We start from the raw sequence: 27,661 nt of genomic DNA on the forward strand, positions 1-27,661 counted from the left end.
GATGTCAATGGAGGCAAGAAAATCCCCCTAAAGCAGGGAAGCCCCCACCGTGCGAATGACCTCCATTCTGAACTTCTGAACCCGCGCAAAGCAGCTCAGAACCTTGAGGTCCAGAATTGGACGCACCTTCCCTTCCTTCCTGGGGACTGTAAACGGGTTTGAGTAAAACCCCTGAAAACGTTCCGAAGTCAGAACTGGGACGATCACCCCTTGAAGTAAAAGGTTTTTCACCGCCCCAAGGAGAGCCTGTAAGCGGACCAAGGACACGTTGGAAGTAAAGAACCTTTGGAGGGTAAAAACGAAACTCAATCTTGTAGTCGGACCGTATGACTGTGTACCCACTTGTCTTGTACCAAGGAAGTCCACGGATCTGGGAACCAGCGAAGACGCCCCCCTCCAACACTAGATACGGGTGAGGGCGCACCTTCATGCTGAAGGGGCTTTATCCGTGGGTCTGGAGAAACCCGCTCTTGACTTGCCAGACTAAGTTTGCTTGGATCCTCCAGGAGGCCCTGAAAGGCGTTGAGCCATTATCGGAGGGATGAAAAAAAAAAAACTTATGAGCCAAGAAGGAGAGTCCACATCTATGACGAGGGTCCTTGCCCTTAGTAGCCTGCAGAAGAAAGTTACTCTTCCCCCCATGAGACCTTTAATGATGTCATCCTGAGTAGCACCAAACAGGCCATCTCCTTGAAAGGGAAGATCAGTCAAGGCCTTTTTAGAAGTCTAAAGCCAAAAGACACGACGAAGGACCACTGCCGAAATAGAGAGCCGAGACACTAGGGAAGCTACAGCCAAAGAGATAAATCGCAGAAACTGCAGCCCCTGTACCAGCTGGTCCGCCAGCTCAGCAAAGGCAGGGGGGAGCTGCTCCCCTCCAGGTCACAGCGCAATAGCTTAGCCCATTCCGTCAGTCTGCTAAACCAGGGTAATCGTGAATACCGACTCCGTGCCGAACCAGCCAGGGTGTACATATTGTGGGCCAGAGCCTCCTTCTTGTCAGCCGGGTCCTTATAGGCCAGGGACTCTTCAACCGGAATCATGGTTTCCTTGTTTAATCTGGAAACTGGAGGGTCCACCACCGGTGGAACAGTCCTTAAGAAGGGACTCCTCATAGGGGTATCGCCTAGCAAATCACTTAGGGTCCCCACTCTTTAGTGGCAATTCTGTCAAAATAGGAGGGAAAAGGAAACACCTTTGCCGCTCTGGATAGCTAGGAAGTGCCAAAGAGAACTGGCGCTCGTTGCATCCTTCATGTTTAAGGTCTCACGCACAGATACAAATCAGTGCGTCCACTAGCGCCTTTTCGTGCGCGGTTGCAGAAGTGGAGGAATTAGCCTTATCTCAGGATTCAGGGCGCGTGGACACAGACCCAGCAGGGTGACCCACGTCTGCAACGGCCGAATTAGATTCAGGATCTGAGACAGATGAGGGGGTGGGTGCTTTTCGCTAGCCCGTCGCCCAAAAGCCACCTCCATATGGGACACAAAGGACTCCAGGACTGCTGTCAGTGCATCGATGGATGGTTGGGACCTGGAGGGCCCCGCAGCCTCAGAGAGGGGAGATCAGGCGGGGAGATCTGCTCGAAAGACTCCCTAAGTCACCAGGGGGACCCCCCACAAAAAAGTGTAAAACACTGTTAGGGACAACCCCCACCAATCTGGCAGCACCACCCGGTCCGGTTGCCAGTCACTGAACCCCAATTGATCCTCAGCAGAGAGGGAGAGGGCTCCATCAGACTCACCACCCCAAACAAAACAGGTACCACAGCCACCAGAATAATCTGCACAGCACGTGCGGCGATCAGGAAATGAAAGAATCCAGAGTCAGCACCAGGGGACGAGGAGGGGCTCCAACCACCGAAAATGTCACCCAGAAGGACGCAGAGACATGGCCGCCGCTGTTTTCTATGGCAAGCCTCCGCAAAATTGCCGCCGGACTACACAAACCTGGTCACCGTGCATTGCAGCACAAGGCTACAACAAAATGGCAGCACCATGAGTGTCCCAGGAGGGATCCCTAGCCCTTAAGGACAGGCAGGACAGGGGGGCCCTGGTAGGAGCCCCCACCAGGGCAGCCTCCCCCCCCCACCGCCGATCAGCCGGTCACGCACCCCCCGCCCCCAACACCAGCATAGCGCCCTGCCCCAACCCCAGGAGGTGGACCAAAGTGCCCGTACAAGCCTAGCAAACGGGGGGGGGGGGGGGTGGAGACGGGTGAGGGGGAAGACAGGTGAGGGGCGTGCCTGGCAGGAATCCGGGTGGTCCAACCCAAAACCCTCCAGGGGGAGAAGGGGGGACAGCTACTCACCATACCAGGAACCAGGCGGGCACCGCTCCAGACAGAAACCCTCGCCATTGAAATGGGGGGGGGGGGCTGTCAGCCAGGAGGAACGCTGCGACTTGGGCCGAGACCGTCGTATGCGACCTCATGAGGAGTTTAACTCGCAGGCCAGCCCCTGTCCGGAGAGGGGGAGTTTACCCCCCTGGGACTGCCCATAGGCGTAGACAATTTTTTTTAGCCTAGTGTCCTACTCCTGTAGGGGGCAGTATAACCCAATGGTTAAGAAGATCAGGAGCGGTGTGCCAATGAACGAAAGAGAAATTAACTAGCAGGCCACTGGTGTGAATATCTCTGACCAAACAATTTTTAGACTTCATGAGGGTGGCCTGAGGGCATGACGTCCTCTAGTGGGCCCAGTGCTCACTGCCCGCCACCGTGGTGCTGATTGGCATTTGCCACTGAACACCAGAATCAGCAGGTCCGCCACTGGTACCCTGTGCTTTTCACAGATGAGAGCAGGTTCACCCTGAGCACATGTGACAGACGTGAAAGTGTCTGGAGAAGCCGTGGAGAACGTTATGCTGCCTGTAACATTGTTCAGCATGACCGCTTTGGTGGTGAGTCAGTATCTGGGGAGGCATATGCATGGAGGGACGCACAGACCTCTACAGGCTAGAATATGGAACTCTGACAACCATTGGGTATCGGGATGAAATCTTTGGACCCATTGTCGGACCCTACGCTGGTGCAGTGGGCCCTGGGTTCCGCCAGGTGCACGACAATACCCGGCCTCATGTGGCGAGAGTATGCAATCAGTTCCTGGAGGATGAAGGAATTGATACCAATGAATTGCCCCCACGCTCGCCTGACCTAAATCCAATAGAACACCTCTGGGAATCGGTCCATCTGACGCCGCCAGGTCAGGCTGCGCCAGTCTGTTCAGGAGCTCAGTGACGCCCTGGTCCAGATGTGGGAAGAAATATTCTAGGACACCATCTGTCGTCTCATTAGAAGCATGCCCAGACGTGGTCAGGCATGCATACAAGCACGTGGGGGGGGGGGGGGGGGGGGGACATACAAACTAAGGAGTACCATTTTGAGTTGCTGCAATGAAACTTGAGCAAAATGGACTAGTCTGCAGCATAATTTTTTCACTTTCATTTTCAGGGTGTTTTTGAACCCAGCTCTCGGTTGGGTGACAATTTTTATTTCCATCAAACGATGTGACATCTTTTCGTTCCTAACACATTACCCAGGCCATATCAGTACAGATATCCAACATATTTTTTCCCATTGAGATCTGATGTGTTTTCAAAGTGTTCCTTTAATGTATTTGAGCAGTGTAATTCCCTTCAATAAAGGATATTGGAAAAGAGTTTACCGCACTGTAGTCAAAACTAAGTAATTGCAATTGTTTTTTTGTTAATAAAAAACATGTTATAATTACATGCTTTGGGCAGTAGAATAGAACAGAGTGGCCCAATCCTCTTCTAGGGTCCCCCCCGTCGGCACTCTTGGCTCCTCCTCCTCTGTGTGCCACCACAGGAAGCCGCTTCCTATGATGGCACACCTGCAGACTGGATCCCGAGTCATGCTACCCGCGTCTATAGATACAGACAGTGCACCTCGGCCCCATCCTCTGCTCCCTCATCACAGGGATTGACTGACAGCAGCGGGACTCAATGGCTCCTACTGTCTCAGCAAAGCCTTTGGGAGAGGGGATAAATACTACAGCGCTGGATTGAGTGAGGACTCAGGTAAGGATAAGGGAGCAGATACTGCTACTGGAACATTTTTTACCCTAATGCAGGGAATGCATTAGGGTTAAAAAAAAAGGTCTAACCTTTAGAATCACTTTAAGAACCACTTCACGCCGACCATCCGCAAGTATGAGGCCCCACTGGACTGGGCTTTTTTCCATTGGGACGCTTATTTGCTCATCTCCCTTTGTGCTGGGAGCGTGCCGCACGGTGCGCTCCCAGTACAGAGACTGGGGTCTATCAGTGAGGCCCGGCACTGTACTAACGATCGGGACCCAGATCTCCAGATTCCAGGTCACCTGATCACTGTAATATCCTCCGATTTGCTATCACAGTGGTCAGTTTAGACTTGGGAGTTCAGCTACAGATGAGTTTGGAGGACCCCCCAAACTCATTTCTACCTATTAGGTTCAGAGCCATTCCGTCTTTCCATTCATACAAACATTGATCCTGCCACAGTGCACTTCTGAAAGCAAACATGTAATGGACAATTAAAATGAAATACGCACCAGTTCTTTTATCCTCTTCCTTTGTCTCCCTGGGTTCCCCAGATGACTTGTCAGATCAAAAATTGTCGGGATGGCATTTTCTCGCAGTACCGTCCTGTATGGGCTCTGAAGAGAAACATATCAATATCAGCACATTGCCCAAATTGAATTACACTTTATTTGCAACTGTATATACAGACAAAAGTGAGCAAATATCACTCTACATTCAGGCAGTTCAAACCAGAGTGCCAAACTGTGCACACAAATGACCTAAAGGAGATCTGAATTGTAGAAACTGAAGCCAAACATGACAAGCAGAGGCCAAGAAACTAACTATTGCCTGTAGGCTTCCAGCAATGGATCAATTTCCCCTCTTCAGGCTTTGCATGCCTTCTACATGCTCTGAGGTGGTGGTCATTAGTAGAGGCATGGGTATTCTCTCATGTCAGAGACGGGTTCACAAAATGAATGAGGCAGAAAAAAAAATGCTTGTATTGCAGGACCTCAAGCACAGCTTTCTTTCCAGTAAAGAGAATAGAGAGATACTAGAGTAACATCACTAAATCTTATGAGGCAAGTAGTCACAGGTAGGAGCGTCTCAGATCTCATACTGCAGATATAGAGCTAGAAGGCTAACAGGAATGCCTAGGTACAGAAGTACACTGCTATTAGGATGAATTAAAAACAAAAATTGCAAGTCTTTCAGGGTACTGCTAATGGCCCGTACAAATGATCTGAAAATCGGACGACAGATCGTCCATTTTTTTTTTGCACGCTAGTCGTATTTTGAAAATGGAGACGTTACTAAAGTTACGAAAATTCTTGTACGACAGGATGAAATATTAGGAAGTGTTGTAATGTGTTTTAGTAGATTTATATTTTCGGACAACAACTGTACTGATTAAATGAAAATCGTATGAGAAACGTTTTTTTTTTTTGCTTGTCTAAAACCTATAAGATGGGATGAACTGTCGTGATCGGCTCTCAAAAGCTCTGTATTAACTATACGACCTTTTTGGTATCGGTTTCAGCCAAGTGCATCCTGCATTTTCAGTTTCTGGACCAAAATTTCCATTTGGTAAACCTCTACTAATCCCTCAACAATACACTTTACTACATTGTCAACATAACTTTGCCTTGCAGAGGTGCATGGGAGGAGCCAACAATTATCGGTTGTTAAGGAGCGGGGCCACCGAGTCCTTAACAATCATTGACTCATTCAGCTGTCAGTGGGGTTCCCCTGTTGAAGCTAAAGTGTAAACGAAGTCCCAGCAATTGGAGCGGTTATGAAAAAAAAAAAAAAAAAAAAAAGCAGCCGGGCAATGTTTATCAACAACATTGCTCAGAAAGGTAAAAAGAAACCTTGTTGTTTCTTCATATACAGGTCGAAGGGATGAACTTCGATTTGCAGATGAAGCCAGTTTAAAGCAGGGCTCAACAAATCTAAGGCGCCATGTCGTCATGGCAACTAGAAATTCCGTCATGGCGCTTGGGCTTTTGTCAGTAATTGGGGATTCAGCTCAGCTGCCATTACAGGGCAGGCTGCGGGGTGCCACTATCATCATGAGGAATGTGATTAACAGGGCTAAAGATGCCCCTGAGAATCAAGCAGGAAGAGAGTGGCACATCAGCCACTGACACAACAGGAAGAGCGAAGGGCCAGCAGAGTCCAGTAAAGTTAGGGGATCATCCAGTCATCCCCGCTGCTGCTCCCGCCCTCCCTCGAGGTATTGCTGGAGCAGGATGAGGGAGTCGGCGGTCCGGCTCAGGGACATTGGGGATTCGGAATCGGTGGTCAGCCACAGAAGGCAGTGGAGGAAACTGAAAGAGAGCAGGCACTTTGAGTGGAGCTGCTATTCATGCTATTTAGCCAGGGGGCGAGAGCTCATTGCCGCATCCACCAACTCTCCTCTACAGAAACGGGGGCTGCGAGAGGGGAACTACCTGAGCTCTAATGTCTGAGGGGAGGATTAGGAGATGTAAGGTTGTGTTATTGCGGCTGCTACTGGGAAAGAAGGGGGGGGGGGTAGCTCAGTGGTAGCTCATTAACTCTTCTGGTCAGTGTGTATCTGCCTGATCATATGAGGTACAAGGCGACAGATACACAGAGGTCTACAGATGTCCTGCATGGCACCCGCAATCTGCTGATCGCAGGTGGAATGCTTTCCAGGCTCCAAATAAAAAATAAATAAATGCACTTTTTTTTATGTGCAAATAGATGTGCATTTAATTTATTTTAAAGGTGAACTTCTCCTTTAAAGAGGAGCTCCAGTCAATTATACAAAAACTGCAGCTGCAGACTTAAACAGCCACTCACCTGTCCCAGGATCCAGCAATGTCCTCACCGGTCTTTGGTCCCCAGCATATGAACTGTGGGCAGCCACTGGTGACCCCTTGCAGTGTCACAGCCGAGTGCCCACTGTGCATGTGTGAGCTGTACTGCACTTTCTGAACGGCCCCACAGTCTTCTAGGACCTGTGAAAAGTCCCAGAAGACTGCAGAGAGGGAGAAGGTAGAGGAGAACTGTCAAGACCAGGAAACCGCTACTCCCCTCCCCCTGCAAATAAAAGTGCCAATTATTGAAGAGGAGTAGGAGGCTTTAAAGTGGAACTTCACCATTTTGAGAGGAGCTCCACTTTAAGTGAAATTCTAGTCAAATACTAACTAAGCCTAAACCGACTCCCAAACCCATTCTAAGCCTATTCTAACAAGCCTGTAAAGGAAAGAAGTCTAAACTCACCTAAGCTGAGTGTGCTCTGGTCTAGTCACATGATCGGGTCCCAGCACCGGTGGAGGGACAGTCAACAGCAGATGTCCCATAGTAAGCATGTGGGTGACATCACCACCAAGCCTCTGTAGCCATTGTTGGCAATCTCTCCTCTACACTGAGGCCAGAGCTGGAGAGATGCCATGACAAGACCGAAGTGTCCTGACCGTAGGCAAGTATAGCCGCCTTCCCTTTATAGGGTAGTTAGAAAAGGCTTAAGCCAGCCATAGGCAGGCTGAATGTACCAAAGTTGAGCGATCGATTATTATAGCAGCTAGCAGTAATCACTGTGTTCTCCTGGCCAGAAGAACACAATGGCGCCGAGGTAGGGATTCCCCCATCAAAATTGACTGTGTTGATGAAGGAACTGAGCGATTTTCTTTCCTGCAAAAATTGCTCCATCTATGTCCGGCTTTAGGATAAGGGTGGGAGTAATCAAAAAAAAATCAATAAAAGTCCATCATATTGGTGAAAATGATTGCAGTTCCATCATAATTAAAGTGCTGAAGTGCCAAATGCCGTTAAAATTGCAATCCAAGGATAGTCTGATAACGTCCTGTGGGAGGGACGAAATGAGTCATGTGACTGCGGGTGGTGACGTCAGATCCGGCCGGTGACATGCAAGTGGCGGCGTTCTTCCGGTTTCCGTTCTTGTTTTACCTTGTACAAAAGTGAGTGCAATACTGTGTTTTTTAGCATAATTTTAATAAACTGAATTACGTTATAGATTCCTACTCTATTCAGGCATTATACTATACATGAAGGGAAGCCGCATCCACCAAGGAGCTCCATAGGAGTTTATGCTACTGTTTACACATTATGTTTTCAGTGGGAGCGCCCTTATATATATATTATATATATATATATATATTACATTACACATACATACATACATACATACATACACACTATACGAAAATTTGTTCGAACTAATATTCCAAAAATGTACACTCGGCCGTTAGGGCAGACGATCGTGCCATCATGTAATGACCGCATTTTGATTGATCAATTTTATGTTCATTGAACGATTTATCTGTTTTTCGTTCATTTTGTCACATATGCCTAGTGCAAACAGTTCAGGGGAGAAACACATTAACCTTTCAATATATAGTTTGTGCGGCAGAATTTTCCAAACTTTTCCTTCGATTTTTCAGCTCTGAAAATGTAAAACCAATTTTCTATTTGTGCCCATTAACTGGAGGAAAAATTAACAAAAAGGCCAAATGACAGATTTTATGATTTTCAGCTAGTGTATGGCCAGCATAAGTTTAGGCTTAGTTAGTATTTGACTGGAATTACACTTTAGGCAACAATATGGAAGAAACCTGGCAAAGAGCCTTAGAGATAATACCTAAAAATCTCCTGATCACCAACTCAAAGGCGAACACAAAGGTTATATCAGAACCCACAAAAACTGTTCCAATAGCATCGGATAGCACATGCTATGGAAGTGCCTCAGGTGGCATCAATCATGGAGGGCAGTTATAGACAATATTATTAAAACCTGTCTTATTTTCAACCCGAAAACTGATAGCCCTGAAGTGATTATCCCCCCCCCCCCCCCCCCAAATCCTACTTTTGAAGACCAGAGACACCAAATCACTACCATTCTATCCAAGGAAAAGTTAATCTTTCAACATAGGGGACATCCAAATAAATGTAATAAATTACAGGACCCATGGCTATCCACACCTGGACTGGCTCCCCCCAGCCCTTATTACACAACTATTCCAATAAAAATGAAGTCAAAACCTAGGAGTATACTGATGGTAACCTTATAATGTTCTAAGTCGAACCAAATCTGTGTTATGAGTGCGCAACTCCAAGCTCTCTTACACAAGCCTTAGTATGGGCAGTAGTGCATAAGGAATGTTTATGAAGAGAAATAAGTAAATATGTTACTCACTCATATGACCTCTATTCTATTAAACTTTGTACGTTGTATATTCAAGAACACTGTGCAGAATAGTAACTAAGAGAAGATGTTATAAGCGGCGTTACCTCAGATTGACGACCTCAAAACTATATTATGTAAGTAACATTGCACCTGCATAGAGGTTACAATTCCAAAGTGTCAATTGTATGCTGTATGTGTTACTGTATAAAACCCAATAAAAACGGGTGTTTTGGGGGGGGAAAAAAAAAAAAATAAAATTTAAACCAAACCTGCAGTTAAGCTTTAAAAAACAAAAAAGGGACCACAGTTACCGCATTATTCTGGGATAAATGTGCTAATTTTTGAACACAGCACTTGATAACAAGATTTAGGGTCCTTTCACACGGGCGCATGTCCGTTTTTCTCAGCGGGGGACCAATCCGCCGATCCCCAGAGATGGAGCTGTCAGATCCCCGCTCTCCTCTATGGGGAGATTGGATGAGAACCACCTGTCCGCTCTCAGGCGATCCTCAAGACGGATGGGAAATAGGGTTTCTTTCCGTCCGGATTTCACAGACAGGATCGAATCGGATGTCAGTGGACATGTCACCGCTGACATCCGCTGCCCCATAGTGATGCATGGAGCAGCCAATCAGATCCGCCTGAAAAACTGAAAGGCGCATCTGATCAGATCGCCCGTCTGAAAAGGGCCTTAGGGAAGCCAAATGGGCCCTTTTGAACACCTACATCTTTTTTTGCTAGACTCAAAATCAACTGTATTCTGGCAAGTCTGTTTAACCACATGCTGACCGTCCTATAGTGGAGATATATACATATACACACACACACACACACACACACACATTTCCAGGTAGGGGGGGGTGCGAATATACACCCAGTAGCTCACTCCCACTGTGATTAAACATAGGAGTGGATCAGCGGGTATGGCGGACATCAACATCTGCCGAAACCCCTCGATCATCAACAGAGGGGCAGATCGCCAGTCTGCCTATGTAAACAAGGCAGATTGCCATTCTGACAGGAGAGAAGGCATGGATCCTGTGTTCCTGAAAAGCAGGGATATATGGATCCATGCCTTCCTTTAGTAAAAGCACCTCCCACACTAATAAAACACAGGCTAGGATCACAGTTAACCCTTTAAATGCCCCTGATGTTAACCCCTTCCCAGCCAGGGTTTTTAGTACAGTGACAGTGCATATTTTTAGCACTTTTTACTGGGGGTCACTGGTCCCTAAAAGTGTTTGTGTCCGACTTTCTGTCGCAAGTTCGCAGTCCCGCTATAAGTCGCTGATCGCCATTACTAGTAAAAAAAATAATAAAAATTCCATAAATATATCCCATAGTTTGTAGACGCTATGTTTGCACAGACCAATCAAAATACACTTATTGGGATTTTTGTTTACCAAAAATATGTAGCAGAATACATATTGGCCTAAACTGATGACGAAATTTAGATTTTTACATTTTTTATTGGATGCGTTTTATAGTAGAAAGTAAGACTATTTTTTTTTGTAGCATTAGTGCAGGGATCCTTAAACTAAAGGCCCGTACACACGTACCGATCGTCGGCATACAAACGTCGGTGGACGAAGGATCTGCCGATTGTACGCGTGTTAGTATGGTGCCTCCGACAGATGTCTGCGCACAATCCGCGGACAAAAGTCTTTCTTGCAAACATGAAAATTTTTGTATGCCGACACCAGAACGGACGATTGTTCGCCTGTCAGTACACAATTCGGCCGACAGACCGCAGATTTGCAAGACTGGGCATGCTCAGAAAATAGAAAACACAGGGAAAGTTAACCATTACATGACATCACTTCTGCAGTCGGCGGACAAAATTCTTGTGCTGTCCTTGCACTTTTCAGCAGACACCGACATCCCGGGGAGAAAAGAGGAACATTTGTATGCCGACCATCGGTACGTGTGTACGGGGCTTAAGGCCCTCCAGCTGTTGCGGAACTACACATCCCATGAGGCATTGTAAAACTCTGACATTCACAGACATGACTAGGCATGACTACCACCAAAAGAAAGCTCTATTTCTGGGGGGTGGGGGGGGAGGACATAAATATTATTTAGGTACAGCATCGCACCTACATGCATAGGTCAGTTAAATTAAAGCAGTGCCGTATCACACAAAGACGGACTGGTGATGAAGGAAATCTTCCAATGGTGACACTAGTTCTGGTGACCTGGGGGTCCCCAAGGGATCTTCCAGTGCTGAAGTGGTGAAAACAAAAAAAAACAAAAGCCTAGTATGCTCTGGAATTATCAATTAAACAACTAGAACATAAACCCTGTAGTATTAATAAACTGCCACATTTATCTTTACTTGAATCCAATTCCAACATATGGATCTGGAAGTATCAAGGCAAGATGCTGAGACATCTGCTCCAGATCACTGCTGACCTCCCTGATGTGTCAATCAATCAAGCAGTCAGGGAAGATACATTTGGCCTCAGTGATGTTAATGAGAAGTGTCTGCGGATGATCCCTGCAATTATTAATTGAAACAAAGATGCATTTCCTTAAAATTAAAAGAAGAAGAGCAGATGTCCTGTTCCTCTCATGTTGACTCCCAGTGACCTAAATGAAGAATGCCCAATTCATTGATTCCTTTCAAATGAAACCTCTTCAGAGATGGAATCTGGACAGCCCGGGAGAGAAAACAGAGGAAGCCTGGCCTTACAATATATAGGGGATTATAACTCGGGAAGATGAGACTTTTGGAATGGTCTGTTTAATGAGAACATTACATCTCTGAAACAAAGTCAATAAGAGAACCTGTCAGCCACATGTGGCGACCGTAATAAACAAAGTGAACCTGTACTTCAGCCCGTACAAAGCAAAGTAAAGGGTTTGCTTTAACCACTAATGCCTCGTTTCCACTGAGCGGAACGGTTCGGGTCGGTACAGTTTGGAAGGGTTAGAATGGTCCGGTCTATTCAGGTGAGCGTTTCCACTGCAAGTCGGGCCACCAGGGACCATGCGGGGTTCACACCAAATGAGGTGTTTGTTTTGCTCTTTCATTTGACGTGAGCATTGAAGTTATCCTGTCCGCCAATCAGTGGAATCTATCGTGTGACGCCAGTAGCTCCGCCCTAACCGTACCATTTCCTATGGCCCTAGATCTGAAGGAGGACCAGGAATGGTGCGGTTTGGTTCGGTTGTATAGGCCACTTTCATAATGGAAACACTCAAATTACCGTACCGAACCGATACGCTCAGTGGAAACGAGGCATTACTTACCCACTGGGAACTTAAACCCCCTTCCTAACCAGACCAATATTCAGCTTTTAGTGCTCTCACAATTTGAATGACAATTAGTCATCCAACACTGTACCCATATGAAATTGTCGTCCTTTTTTTCCCCCACACAAACAGAGCTTTATTTTGGTGGTATTTTATCATAATTGGGTTTTTTATTTTTTGAACTACAAATGAAAAAAGACCGAAAATGTAAAAAAAAAAAAAAAATGCATTTTTCTTAGTTTCGGTTTTAAAATTTTGCAAATTTAGTCATTTTTCTTCATGAATTTTGGCCAAAATATATACTGCTACATACAGTGGGTACGGAAAGTATTCAGACCCCCTTAAATTTTTTACTCTTTGTTATATTGCAGCCATTTGCTAAAATCATTTAAGTCCATTCTTCTTCCTCATGAATGTACACATAGCACCCCATACTGACAGAAAAACACAGAATTGTTGACATTGTTGCAGATTTATTAAAAAAGAAAAACTGAAATATCACATGGTCCTAAGTATTTAGACCCTTTGCTGTGACACTCATATATTTAACTCAGGTGCTTTCCATTTCTTCTGATCATCCTTGAGATGGTTCTACACCTTCATTTGAGTCCAGCTGTGTTTGATTATACTGATTGGACTTGATTAGGAAAGCCACACACCTGTCTATATAAGACCTTCCAGATCACAATGCATGTCAGAGCAAATGAGAATCATGAGGTCAAAGGAACTGCCTGAAGAGCTCAGAGACAGAATTGTGGCAAGGCACAGATCTGGCCAAGGTTACAAAAAGATTTCTGCTGCACTTAAGGTTCCTAAGAACACAGTGGCCTCCATAATCCTCAAATGGAAGACGTTTGGGACGACCAGAACCCTTCCTAGAGCTGGCCGTCCGGCCAAACTGAGCTATCGGGGGAGAAGAGCCTTGGTGAGAGAGGTAAAGAAGAACCCAAAGATCACTGTGGCTGAGCTCCAGAGATGCAGTCAGGAGATGGGAGAAAGTTGTAGAAAGTCAACCATCACTGCAGCCCTCCACCAGTCGGGGCTTTATGGCAGAGTGGCCCGACGGAAGCCTCTCCTCAGTGTAAGACACATGAAAGCCCGCATGAAGTTTGCTAAAAAACACCTGAAGGACTCCAAGATGGTGAGAAATAAGATTCTCTGGTCTGATGAGACCAAAATAGAACTTTTTGGCCTTAATTCTAAGCGGTATGTGTGGAGAAAACCAGGCACTGCTCATCACCTGTCCAATACAGTCCCAACAGTGAAGCATGGTGGTGGCAGCATCATGCTGTGGGGGTGTTTTTCAGCTGCAGGGACAGGACGACTGGTTGCAATCGAGGGAAAGATGAATGCGGCCAAGTACAGGGATATCCTGGACAAAAACCTTCTCCAGAGTGCTCTGGACCTCAGACTGGGCGGAAGGTTTACCTTCCAACAAGACAATGACCCTAAGCACACAGCTAAAATAACGAAGGAGTGGCTTCACAACAACTCCGTGACTGTTCTTGAATGGCCCAGCCAGAGCCCTGACTTAAACCCAATTGAGCATCTCTGGAGAGACCTAAAAATGTCTGTCCACCAATGTTGACCATCCAACCTGACAGAACTGGAGAGGATCTGCAAGGAGGAATGGCAGAGGATCCCCAAATCCAGGTGTGAAAGACTTGTTGCATCTTTCCCAAAAAGACTCCTGGCTGTATTAGATCAAAAGGAGGCTTCTACTAAATACTGAGCAAAGGGTCTGAATACTTAGGAACATGTGATATGTCAGTTTTTCTTTTTTAATAAATCTGCAACAATGTCAACAATTCTGTGTTTTTCTGTCAGTATGGGGTGCTATGTGTACATTCATGAGGAAGAAGAATGAACTTAAATGATTTTAGCAAATGGCTGCAATATAACAAAGAGTGAAAAATTTAAGGGGGTCTGAATACTTTCCGTACCCACTGTATCTTTAGTAAAAAGAACCCAAATAAGTATAATTTTATTTGGTCTTTGTGAAGATTATAGAGTCCACAAGCTATGGTGCCAATCATTGAAAACTGATCACACCTGGTGTATCTCATTTCCTGAGACCCTAACAAGCCAGTAAAGTACAAAGACCCCCCCCCCTTCCCAAATGACCCCTTTTTGGAAAGTAGACATTCCAAGGTATTTAGTAAGATGTGTGGTGAGTTTTTTGAAGTTGTAATTTTTTTTTCTCCACAATTCTTTGCAAAATAAAGATTTTCTTTTTCTTCACAAAATTGTCATATTACCAAGTTCTTTCTCACACACTGTATAGGCATACTTGCAACTACACCTCAAAATACATTCTGCTGCTCCTCCTACTCCTGAGTATGGCGATACCACATGTGAGACTTTTACATGGCTTGGCCACATACAGAGGCTCAACATGCAAGGAGCACCGTCATTTCCTGACTTCCCATTACAATTTTGTGAGGTACTGTAAGGCAGTGGTCCTCAACCCTGGCCTACAGGGCCCACTAACAGGCCAGATTTTCAAGATAACTGAAATACATCTCAGGTGGCTCAGTGATTGCAGTACTCTAGTCTGCATCTCCCCAAGGTAATACTTAAAATCTGGCCTGTTAGTGGGCCCTGAGGACCGGAGTTGAGGACCACTGCTGTAGGGCACTGATTAGCACTGTAGTGGCACGGACAGGCATCATTTAGGTATGGAGGAGGCAGGGGATGGCTGCAGCTTCTCTCCTCTCCTCACACGCTGTACCGATCGTTGTGTGCAGCATGCGAGGAGAGGGGAGAAATGAACCAGACATGCGCTGGTTTGTTGACAAGTGTTCCATCATTGGACGGAGCGATCACGTGGTAAAGGGCCGCTGTCACTGGCCCTTTAACACGATCAGTGATGCGACGGGTCCCGGGCACTTCAGTGTGTGCGTCCCAGAGGGGTTTTTGGGGGGGGATGTCATTGTACAGTATAAGCCAACCACGCTGTAGCCATCATTCGGCAATGGCCCGGTCGGCAAGCAGTTAAAGGCTTAGAGTGGAGAGGAATTAGAACCCGTCAGTTTTTATTGCTGTCTGTCCCCATTAGGGAGATTCCCTCTCTCCATTTGTACTGTTTACCAATATCATTGAAAGTAAAAGAAAGCGTTTTCAAGCATTGAAAGCGTTGTCATGCTGAAAGAGGAGGTTCCTCGTCGGAAAAAAAAAAGGACACCAATTTTATTTGGGTACAACGTTGAATGACCGCGCAATTGTCAGTTAAAAAAATGCAGTGCCGTATCGCAAAAAATGGCCTGGACATAAAGGGAGTACATCTTACGACAGTCAAGTTGTTAAAAGGGGTTTTATTTCAAAAAGGTCCCCAGTGGGAGAATGCGGGTAAGCTAAAATTTCAGCAGCGCAGGAGGCGGGGCTGTCAAGGGAACCTATATATTTACATGCAACTAGCACAAGTACCTGAAAATGGTTGTAAAGCCTAAACATTTTTTACCTTAATGCTTTGCTTGCATTAAGGTAGAGCTGCACAAAAAAAAAAAAAAAAAAAAAAAAAAAAAAAAAAGTTAACCCCCCCACGATCCTAAGGCCTCTTTCACACAAATGATCCGATCAGATCCGCCTGTCAGTTTTTTAGGCGGATCTGATCGGATCCTCCATGCAGCTCTATGGGGCAGCGGATGTCAGCGGAGACACCTCCGCTGACATCCGCATCCGATCCTGTCCGTGAAATCCGGACGAATTGGAAACCCTATTTTCCATCCGTCCGGGGGATCGGATTGGGATCAGATGAGAGCGGACAGGCGGTCCGTTCTCATCCGATTCCTCCATAGAGAGTAGTGGGGATCTGACACCTCCCTCTCCGCACACAGAGCGGAGAGGGAGCTGTCATCCGCCTGCTCAGCGGGGATCTGGGTGCATCGGAGCGGCCGGCACGGACTTCATATCATTTAAGTCAATGCAGGTCTCTCCAGGTCGCCCCATAGAAGCTCAGGACCCTTTTTCTAAGTCGGAGCGACTTGTGTCGCTCCTATTAGAACGGGTCCTGTGCTACTCTATGGCAGGCGACCCACGGCGACTTGTCAGGCGACCAGGTTGCCTGACAAGTCGCCCCAGTGTGAACGGGGTCTTAGCCCTTCTCTGCTCACTCACAGCTGTCAAAAAAAAAAAAAAGCCTCTGGCAAATGTTTATCAACATTGCTAAGGCTGGGAGGTAACTATAAACACAATGTTTTACAATGTATCATTTCTTTCTTTTAGATCAAAGGAATGAACTTCAGTCTGTAAGACTCGGTTCACACTACCGCGACCATAAATCGCCCCATGACGGAGCGAATTTTTACCACGACTTCAGCGCGACTTGTGAATTATTTAAAGCGACTTATATGATAGACGCCTTTGTATTTGGCCAATCAGAATATGATGTGTTGTGACCTAATTCCCCCTTTTCTGTTTTTTTTTTTACTCATTTCCTCATTGCCCACCAGTGCCACGTATCAGTATCCACCAGTGCCACGTATGTGTCCACCAGTAACACTGCCCACCAGTGCCACTCCTCATCTGTGTCCACCAGTGCCACTCACACAGACCAGGCAGAGATAATGGTATATAGCAGGGGGCTTCAAACTACGGCCCTCCAGCTGTTCAGGAACTACAATTCCCGCCGCGGCTCGTTCACTAAGGAGTCAGTGCGTGTGACCGGCGGATCCGATATCCGCTGGTCACTCGGCGATCGTCGGTAGAGAGGGAGAAAGGCAGGTGGCTAATGTAAACAAGCCGCCTGTCATTCTCCCCTGTGAAAAAATGGTGATCAGACGGTTCTACTATGTAGGACCGTTGATCTCTGTTTTTACAATAGTAGCCATGTCCCATCACAGTTAGAAGCACGCCCCTAGGACACACTTAACCCCTCCCTCTCCAATACAGTTAACCCCTTCCCTGCCAGTGTAATTTTTACTGTAACAGTGCATATGTATAGCACTGATTACTGTAGTAATGTCACTGGTAACCTCAAAAGTGTCAAAAATGTCAGTCAAGGGTCCGATCTGTCCGCCGCAATGTCGCAGTCCCGAAAAAAAAAAAAAAAAAAAAACGCAGATCGCCGCCATTACAAAACACCAAAAATGACAAAAATCTTTCCCTTTGTTAGTAAACGCGATAACTTTTGCGCAAACCAATCAAAATACACTTTGTGATTTTTTTTACCAAACATATGTAGCATAAAACAAATTAGCCGAAAATGTTAAAAAATTTTGATTTTTACATTTTTTTGGGGAATTTCATATAAAAAAAATTTGAAAAATATTGTTATTTTTTGCAAAATTTACGCTCTATTTTTGTTTCTAGCGCATGATCAAAAAAAGTCGCACAGGTGATCAAATACCACCAAAAGAAAGCTCGGTTTGTGGGAAAAAAAAAAAGGACGTCAAATTCTTTGCACGACCGCGCAATCGTCCGTTAAATTCACGCAGTAAAAAAAAAAAAAAAATCGCAAAAAACACCTGGTCAGGAAGGGGGTAAAATCTTCTGGGGCTTAAGTGGTTAATGAAATCAGTTTAACCCCTAAGGCCCTGTTCACACCTGAGCGTATTTCAGCTCGTAAAACGCTCACCTCTGAAGTCTCAAAACACCCAGCAAGCAAAATCCCATTCATTTCAATGGCCCCTGTTCACATCTGAGCATTTGGTCACCTGAAGCTCAAAAAAAGTACATGAGCTTCTTTTTTGGCAGATTATAAGCGTTTTTGTTAAAGGTCAATGCCTGCCTCCAAACACCTGCAAAAAACGCCTGAAAATAGCCCAAAAAAAAAACACCTAAAAACGATACGCTCAGGTGTGAATGGAGCCTTAAGTACTAAGCCTTTTTTTTCTGACACTTGTTGCTTACAAGTTAAAATCAGTATTTTTTACTAGATAATTACTTAGAACCCCCAAATATATATTTATTTTTTTCCACTTTTATCAGAGACCCTAGAAAATAAAATGGCGATTGTTGCAATATTTTATGTCACACTGCATTTGCGCAGCGGCCTTTCAAATGCAAATTTTTGGGGAAAAAAAAAATGTACTTTAATGAATAAAAAAAAAAAAAAAAAAAAACTAAACAGTAAAGTTAGCCCAAATTATTTGTATAATGTGAAAGATGTTACGCTGAGAATCGTGAGCTTTATTCTAAGCAAAAAAAAATTGTGATTCTCATTTTATCCAGAATCGTGCAGCTCTACATTAAGGTAAAAAATTAAGTGTCAGCATCTCCCTCCACCCACTATTACTTACCTGAGCCCTCATTCGATCCAGCGTCATGCACGTCTGCAGCTCCTCTCTCCCCTCACTACCGGGCCACTCTGGCTCTGCTGAGGCACTGGCTCCCAGTACTGTCAAAGCCGGGGACGATCCCGGTGTCTGTTTCAATGGATGCAGCATGGGGGCTCAGGTGCAAACACGCACAAGCGCTCCTATGGGAAGCAACTTCCCATTGAGGCACTGGACAGAGGGGAGGGGCCAGGAGCGCCGGAAGGGGACCAAAAAAGAGGAGGCTAGTGGCCGCTCTGTGCAATTCCATTGCACAGAGCAGGTAAGTATAGACATGTTTATTTTTTTTTAATTACCTTTACAATTACTGTAACGTATGTCTATACCCGCCACTTTTCATTCCATGCTATACTCAGATTGTGAGATGGGGGGGGGGGGGGGGGGGGAAGACCTTAATAGCCAACCAGGCTCTTCAATGAGCACAGGCGCTGAATAGGAACATGCTGATAGGAGAGTAGTGAGGTGGCTTATTGGTGTGTTGCCGCTTCCCTAATATCCAATGAGCAGGCTGCAGGTGGGGGATGGGACACCACTGTATTCCTGAACTCTTAACAGAGAAAGTGGTGTCACTCTTCCGACTAGGAAAAACAGGTGCGTAAGCGCTACAACCCTCCCATAGCTCCGCCCGGTGCTCAGACTTCAAGGCTGCCCACAACTCCAATATACCAGAATAAGGAAAGGGATGGTCAGCACTCAGGCAAACATCCAAAAAATCCCATTCCTTTATTGAAAAGGCATGTACAAAGCTGTAAAATCATCCTACGCTTTTCTGATGTTGCGAGTTACTAACATCCAATAGGCCCTACTAGGCTGTTTTTACAGCATTGTACATGTCTTTTCAATAAAGGAATAGTATTTTTTGGATGTCATCCGGAGTTCCCGCCATCCCTTTCCTCACTCTTAAGTGCCGGTTCACATTTGTGCGATGCGGGAACACGCTGCATATTCGCAGCCTTCCTGCATCGCACAAATGTGAACCGGCACTGCCACACCTCTGGCAGTTCACACTGCCATATGCGATACGCAGGGGGTGTCAATTAAATGTTAACGACACCCCCAGTTTGATCGCATATCGCAGTGCGAGCTGACAGTTCGCACAGGATCGGATCGCAGAAGTGTGAACCACTGTGCGATCCGATCCTGATGCGGCTGAAAAAAAGGGGCCATGTGCGTGTTTGGTGCGGGTGCGGTGCGAATTTAGCCATACAAAGTGTATGGCTGAATTTGCATTCGCACATCCGATCGCATGTAATGAGGGAGCAGTGCTAGGGCTGGGCGATATGGCTGAAAACTGTATCACGATATGAGTATTTCATATCGGTCGATATCGATAATTATTGATATTTTTTATTACCCATTTAAAATAAGGACCCTAGGGTGAGAATGCAGGGTGGCAGGCATGGTGCAGGAGAATGCAGGGTGACTGGCATGGTGCAGGAGAATGCAGGGTGACTGGCATGGTGCAGGAGAATGCAGGGTGACTGGCATGGTGCAGGAGAATGCAGGGTGACTGGCATGGTACAAGAGGATCCGGGGTTGTGGGCATACTACAGGAGATGCAGTGCTGTGGGCATGGTACAGGTGGACCATGCCCGCAGCACTGCATCCCTTGTAGTGTGCCCGCAGCCCTGCATAATGGCAGGTAGTGAAGCTGTTTCACTTACCTGTTCCAGAGGCGCCTTCATTTTAAAAATGGTGCCGCCGGGAGCTGCCACGTCATTGCGCACGCGCCGCCGCTCGTGTAACTTCGGCTATTCCCGGCCTCTCCCGAGCGGCGCGTGCGCGGTGACGTGAATGCGACGGGCGGCGCCATTTTTAAAGCTTAAACCCGCCGGAGCGGACTTTTCGTTTTATCGTTCCAAGTCTTGTATTGCTATCGATCCCCTGACTATCGCGATACATATCGGTATCGCTTTATCGCCCAGCCCTAAGCAGTGCGCTCCGAATTACATGCGATCTCGCAAGCCGCTTAAATGTGAACCAGCACTTAGACTGTTCTGTCTGGCAGATGTATCATAATAATAAAAAAAAAAAAAGTGGATGGACAGAATGATAAATTCTGTCAGATAAGTCCTTTTATAAGTGCAGATTTAGCCATCTGCCTAGAGTTAGAATTAAAGTCAATTTTTTTTCTAAGGAGAAACTCTGGTTAGAGTATTTACACCCAAATTTTTCTTCTTTTTTAAATAGTTTAATTAGAATAGGAAGTTAGAACCCCTGGCAGGTTTTTACTTCTATCTGGGGCTCCATTACTGAGATTTCCCCCACTAGGTCTGGGGACAACGGTTTACCATTGTCAAATGAATAAACAAGTCAGCACACCAAAACACATTGCTTTTTAACAATGGATTAAATGACATTGTTCAGGATGTCACACAATATCCCGAGCTAGGCTACACATCACTGGCTAACTACAGCAGTTGGAGGACATCCAATACACTTAGAGCCGGTTCACACTGAGGTGACACGACTCCTTACTACTTCAGGGGCGACTTGTGCATTCCCATGCACCACGACTTCAGAGCGACTTGCAGGGACTTCACATAATGGAAGACTATGCAAGTCGCTCCGAGGTCGCCCCAAAGTATTACAGGAACCTTTTTCTAAGTCGGAGCGACTTGTGTCGCTCCTATTAGAACGGGTCCTGTAGCGGTCAATGGACCGCGATGGAACGCGACTTGTCAGGCTGACTAGTCGCCTGACAAGTCGCGCTAGTGTGAACCGACTCTTATACCTATAGTACCATAAAAAATAAAATAAATAAATGAGGAGCCAAAACAACCAGTGGCAGGTGGAGGGGGAAGAAATGGAACAATAAAAGGGAATGATTTCAGGGAAACAATCTCCTTTATCAAGTCCAGGCCCTAGATGATTTGGCACTGCAACTTTTGAGATAATCCTTGAAATGCAATCATTTGATAACCAGTTCTTCCAACAACTTTCAGAGACTGCAATGCATTGGAATGTAGCGCTAAACTACGCCAACCTATATATAGCAGGTTTTGCAGAGAATTTTGTGCATGGTAATAAACTATTTCTGCAGCAGGTTTGCTTTAATTGCTGTATATACTGTACTGTACTGTAGTTAGTGGTACCTGTGACGTCACTCTCTCTCTATTCAGATCGGTTTGTAAATACTGTGCGTTTGGAGGAACTTGATTTGCTGGGCACCTAATCTCCTGAAACTAGATGCCCCATGATTCTACTCTACTCCTGTAGTTTTAGTGCATTTTTAGGAGTTGAAAGGGAGATATTGACAGCGGTCTATGCACACGCACCCTGTCTAGACCTAGAAAAGGGATTGGTCAGTAGGTGTGGAATGGGAAAGGTTCTCTGCAAATTGTAAACAATCCAGCTCAATATTGGAGCCGGTGTTCCGTGAAAAATCCATACCCGTGAGAAAACCATACCCTCGTCACTTCCGGTTCAGCTACGGAGGGTATGGATTTCTCACGGTAGTTAAACTTGCGGCGCTTACATTAAAACAGCTCCTCTGCAACATAAATCATCTCCGCTCCTTCCCCTGTCACTGCCCTCATCTCCGGTAATAAATATAAAAGCGGATCACGGAGCCGCGATCGCCGTCACATTTACATCTCATACTCCCGCCGCCGCTTTTAGATTTATTACCGGAGATGAGGGAAGTTACAGCGATAGCAGAGGAGATGATTTATGTTGCAGCCGAAGTGTTTTAATGTACCCGCCGCAAGTATTACATTAGACACAGTGCCGTGAGAATTTCATGCCCACCGAGCATGCGCACTTGTCAAATTCTTTCATGTTCTATTACGTATCGGTGGCTCTGAGCATGCGCACTGCTGCGCTGCTCAGCTGTTTCAGACCAGAAGTGACGACGGTATGGTTTCTCCACGGGGTATGGTTTTTTAACGTTACACCGGTTCACACTGCCACGACTTGTCAGGGGACTTGGTCACCTGACAAGTAGTGCTCCAGTCTGCTCCGACTTAGAAAAAGGTTCCTGCACTACTTGGGGGCGACTTCAGGGCGGCTTGCATTGATTTCTATTAGAGAAGTAGTTTGCAGGCCGCCATGAAGTCGTGCTGCACAGGCGGCTTCAAAGTCGTGGGTGACTGAGTCGCCCCAGTGTGAAACAGCTCTTAGCGTGGAATATGTCCTTGCCCAACCTCTGTAATACAAGAGAATACAGGAAGTGAAGGGAAATCTCCCCAATAGAACACAGATGGCCAAAAAAAGCTGGTAGGGATTATTACTCTCCCTTACTCTATTCAAAATGGGGGGGGGGGGATAAAAAGTTTTGCCTTTAGTTACACTTCAATTCCAAATTTTACTGGGCACAGAGTCCTCAAGGGAACAAACCCTAATGGCTAGTCAGCCAGTTCATAGCAACAATGCAAACTGATGCAGCCCCTACCCACTCTATGCTTACCGACATTTCTTCTCTCCTTCCAATCCAGCCCCTAACCTTCTCTGTTCTTACTGACAATCCTTCTCCTCTTCCTCCAGTGCAGCCCCTACCCTCTCTGTTCTTACTGACATTCCTTCTCCTCTTCCTCCAGTGCAGCCCCTACCCTCTCTGTTCTTACTGACATTCCTTCTCCTCTTCCTCCAGTGCAGCCCCTACCCTCTCTGTTCTTACTGACATTCCTTCTCGCCTCCATTCTTACTGACAATCCTTCTCCGCTTCATCCTGTGCAGCCCCTCCCTGCTCTGTTCTTATGGACATTCTTTCTCTTCCTCCAGTGCAGCCCCTACCCTCTCTGTTCTTACTGACATTCCTTATTCTTACTGACATTCCTTCTCTTCCTCCAGTGCAGCCCCTACCCTCTCTGTTCTTACTGACATTCCTTATTCTTACTGACATTCCTTCTCTTCCTCCAGTGCAGCCCCTACCCTCCCTGTTCTTACCGACATTCCTTCTTTTTCTCTGGCGCAGCCCCTACCCTCTCTGTTGTTACTGACATTCCTTCTCGCCTCCATTCTTACTGACATTCCTTCTCCTCTTCCACCTGTGCAGCCGCTACCTGCTCTGTTGTTACTGACATTCCTTCTCGCCTCCATTCTTACTGACATTCCTTCTCCTCTTCCTCCTGTGCAGCCCCTACCTGCTCTGTTCTTATGGACATTCTTTCTCTCCCTCTGGTACAGCCCCTACCCTCTCCATTCTTACGGACATTCCTTCTCCTATTCCTCCAGTGCAGCCCTTACCATCTCTGTTCTTACTGACATTCCTTCTCTTTCTCCAGTGCCATCCCTACCCCTCTATGTTCTTACAGACATTCCTTCTCCTATTCCTCCAGTGCAGCCCCTACCCTCACTGTTCTAATTGACTTTCCTTAGACTCTCCCTCAAGTGCAGCCCCCTACCCTCTCGGTTCTTACTGAAATTCCTTCTCCTCTCCCTATGGTGCAGCCTCTACCCTCTTTCTTACGGACATTCCTTCTCCTCTCCCTATGGTGCAGCCTCTACCCTCTCCTTTCTTATTGACATTCCTTCTCCTCTCCCTATGGTGCAGCCTCTACCCTCTCCTTTCTTACGGACATTCCTCCTCCTATGGTGCAGCCCCTACCCTCTCCTTTCTTACGGACATTCCTTCTCCTCTCCCTATGGCGCAGCCTCTACCCTCTCCTTTCTTACGGACATTCCTCCTCCTATGGTGCAGCCCCTACCCTCTCCTTTCTTACGGACATTCCTCCTCCTATGGTGCAGCCCCTACCCTCTCCTTTCTTACGGACATTCCTTCTCCTCTCCCTATGGCGCAGCCTCTACCCTCTCCTTTCTTACGGACATTCCTTCTCCTCCTATGGTGCAGCCCCTACCCTCTACTTTCTTACGGACATTCCTTCTCCTCCTATGGTGCAGCCTCTACCCTCTACTTTCTTACGGACATTCCTTCTCCTCCTATGGTGCAGCCTCTACCCTCTCCTTTCTTACGGACATTCCTTCTCCTCCTATGGTGCAGCCTCTACCCTCTCCTTTCTTACGGACATTCCTTCTCCTCCTATGGTGCAGCCTCTACCCTCTCCTTTCTTACGGACATTCCTTCTCCTCTCCCTATGGCGCAGCCTCTACCCTCTCCTTTCTTACGGACATTCCTCCTCCTATGGTGCAGCCCCTACCCTCTCCTTTCTTACGGACATTCCTTCTCCTCCTATGGTGCAGCCTCTACCCTCTCCTTTCTTACGGACATTCCTCCTCCTATGGTGCAGCCCCTACCCTCTCCTTTCTTACGGACATTCCTTCTCCTCCTATGGTGCAGCCTCTACCCTCTCCTTTCTTACTAACATTCCTTTTCCTCTCCCTCTGATGCAGTCCCTAAGCTGGCCATACACTAGTCAAAAAATCGTTCAAACTCATTTTCAAAAAATGAAAAAATCGACCTGAGAGCTGATAATCGTGCCATCATGTAATGACCGAATTTCAAACAAAAATCGTTCAATGGACATAAATGAATCAGTTTTTCATTCAGTTTGTCACATATGCCTAGTGCAAACAGTTCGGCCGAGAAACACATTAACCTTTCAGTTTATCGCTCGTTCGGCAGAATGTTCCAAACTGTTCCTTCGATTTTTACGGCTCTGAAAAGTTAAAAACAATTCCCATTTGTGCCCATTAAGTGGACGAAAGATAAACGAACGGACCAAATGACAGATTTTGAAATGATTTTTCGGCTAGTGTATGGCCAGCATTACCCTTTCCATTCTTACCTTTTATTATCCCTCTGGTGCGAGCCCCAACCACTCCATTCTCAGCAAAATTCCTTCTAACCCTCCAGTGCAGCCTCTATCCTCTCCCATCTTACCCACATTACTTCTCATCTCCCTCTGGTGTAGCCCTCCCCTAGAGTTATTTTACTTGAGTTCAGCTTTAAGTGTATGTACAGCCCTAATTTTTTTTTGATAGGCAAAAAAAGGGAAGAACTAGAACCCCTTCAACATTGACGTTATGATGCCAGCAAAATAGCCCCTGAGATTACATAAGGGGGGTGAGGGGACCCTGTCATTCCGATGAAGATGGAGCAGCCACAAGTGTCCGCTCCTCTGAACAGGAAGTTGGGACTAGAAAGCCTCCATGACTGGTCTAATTCTTGTTGCTAGGTCAACAACCTCTATTACCCTGGCACCAAACCGGTGAAACCCATTAAGAAGCCCTCTCTGCGGGGGGGGGGATGGGGGGGGGCAGTGGCATCTCAGTAGAGGTGCAGCCGTCTCTGCGGGGGGGGGGGGGGTTTGGGGGGGGGGACAGTGGTTTCTCTGTAGAGGTGCAGCCCTCTCTGAGGGGGGGGGGCCCTCTCTGCATGGAGGAACAGTGGCTTCTCTGTAGAGGTGCAGCCCTCTCTGCATGGAGGAACAGTGGCTTCTCTGTAGAGGTGCAGCCCTCTCTGCAGGGGGGGGGGGGGGGGGGGGGAGAACAGTGGCTTCTCTGTAGAGGTGCAGCCCTCTCTGCGGAGGGAACAGTGGCTTCTCTGTAGAGGTGCAGCCCTCTCTGCGGAGGGAACAGTGGCTTCTCTGTAGAGGTGCAGCCCTCTCTGCAGGGGAGGGGGGGGGGGGGGGAGACAGTGGCTTCTTTGTAGAGGTGCAGCCCTCTCTGCAGAGGGGGGTAACAGTGGCTTCTCTTTAGAGGTACAGCACCCCCCCGGTGAGTCTCTCCAATGAAAATCTATCCTGAGCTTTGCAGAGATGTAGCTCTGTCTCCGTAGCGGCATGCCTGACCTCTGCAGGGAAACAGCGTTTGCCCCATAGAAAGCAAGGGACAGGCATTACTACTAGGTTGTGGTTAGTTTTTAAAGAAACCAAAATGTAGGACTTAGCACACCTATTGTTAAGATGCACCTGGAATGTATTTAGCGGATTTAAACTGAAAGTACAACTGCGCTTAGTTTAAAATTGTCTTGAGTGGCAAAGCGTAGGTCAATGAACCCGAACACACTGATATCCTGCACTGGTGGGAAGAGATCCTACTGAAAGCAATAGATTTGCTCATGTCTATATATTTTATTAGGGGTGGAAAATTGAATGGATTGCAGTGCATGTGGTAAGAAGAAGCCCTGAGCTATACAGAGTATAAGAAGAATGATCCTGTCCATGTACTCACACTGCGGCAGATCATGGAGTCTTCAAAGTGCTGAGCACATAGTCTGTAGTGTTTGTTGAGCTGATCGGGGGTTTTATCTTCTAAATCAGACCGACGACAGTTCTCAACCCACTTCTGGCACCTGAAGTCACATGGAAGAAATAGTGACATTAGACTAAGAAGATAAAGTGATGAAACGCGTAAAGCACATAGAAAACAATGTGTGTCCAGTGTGGGTTGGGGGACATCACAGAAGACTCCCCAATAGTCGCCTCTAACAGATTTACTACCCACACCGACTGTATTCAGTATGATCAGGATGACCGCCATCTCCATCACCAAGCACAAGGTAGCTACAAGCCCCATTGACCTGCATCCAGGACACCCACCAGCCTCCATCCCAAACCCAAGAAACCCACCAGCCTCTGCCCCAAAGCCAGGATGCCTGCCAGGCCCATCAGCCTGCACACAATGCCTGCCAGCCCAATAAGTCTCCACCCAGGATGCCTTCCAGCCTCTGTCCACATACCAGCCTCCATCAGCCTGCAGCCAGGATGGCTGCCAGCCTCCATCCAGCACGCACGATGCCCCCTAGCTGTTGTTCAGCACTTAGTATGTCCACCAGCCTCCACCCAGCATCCAGGATGCACCTCAGCTGCTAAAAAGAACACTGCATACCCACCAGCCAGCATTCAGGATGCCAGCCTCCAACCCGCACCCAGACAGCCCACCAGCTGATGTTCAGCACACAGGATATCTCCCAGCCTGTTTCATCCCCAGGACACTTTCCAGTTCCACCAGCCTCCAGCCAGGACACCCCCCCACTTCAGCCTCCAGCCAGCCTCCAGCCAGGACACCCCCCCCCCCTTCAGCCTCCAGCCAGG

The 27,661-nt window shown here is 46.9% G+C and overlaps 1 protein-coding gene across 1 annotated transcript in view; it reads right to left on the minus strand.

Moving 5' to 3' along the window:
* Positions 1-27,661, minus strand: part of THAP12 (THAP domain containing 12) — a 63,038-nt gene that overhangs the window by 31,447 nt on the left and 3,930 nt on the right. Inside the window, exons 2-3 of the mRNA XM_082246170.1 lie at positions 26,799-26,919; positions 4,553-4,657 (exon numbers count right to left, since the gene is read on the minus strand). Of these exons, the coding sequence (XP_082102296.1) occupies positions 4,553-4,657; positions 26,799-26,919 (226 nt within the window). The remainder of the gene's footprint in view (positions 1-4,552; positions 4,658-26,798; positions 26,920-27,661) is intronic.

This window comes from Pelophylax lessonae (genome assembly GCF_965119305.1).
Source record: "Pelophylax lessonae genome assembly, chromosome: 2".
In the NCBI taxonomy this organism is placed as follows: domain Eukaryota; kingdom Metazoa; phylum Chordata; class Amphibia; order Anura; family Ranidae; genus Pelophylax; species Pelophylax lessonae.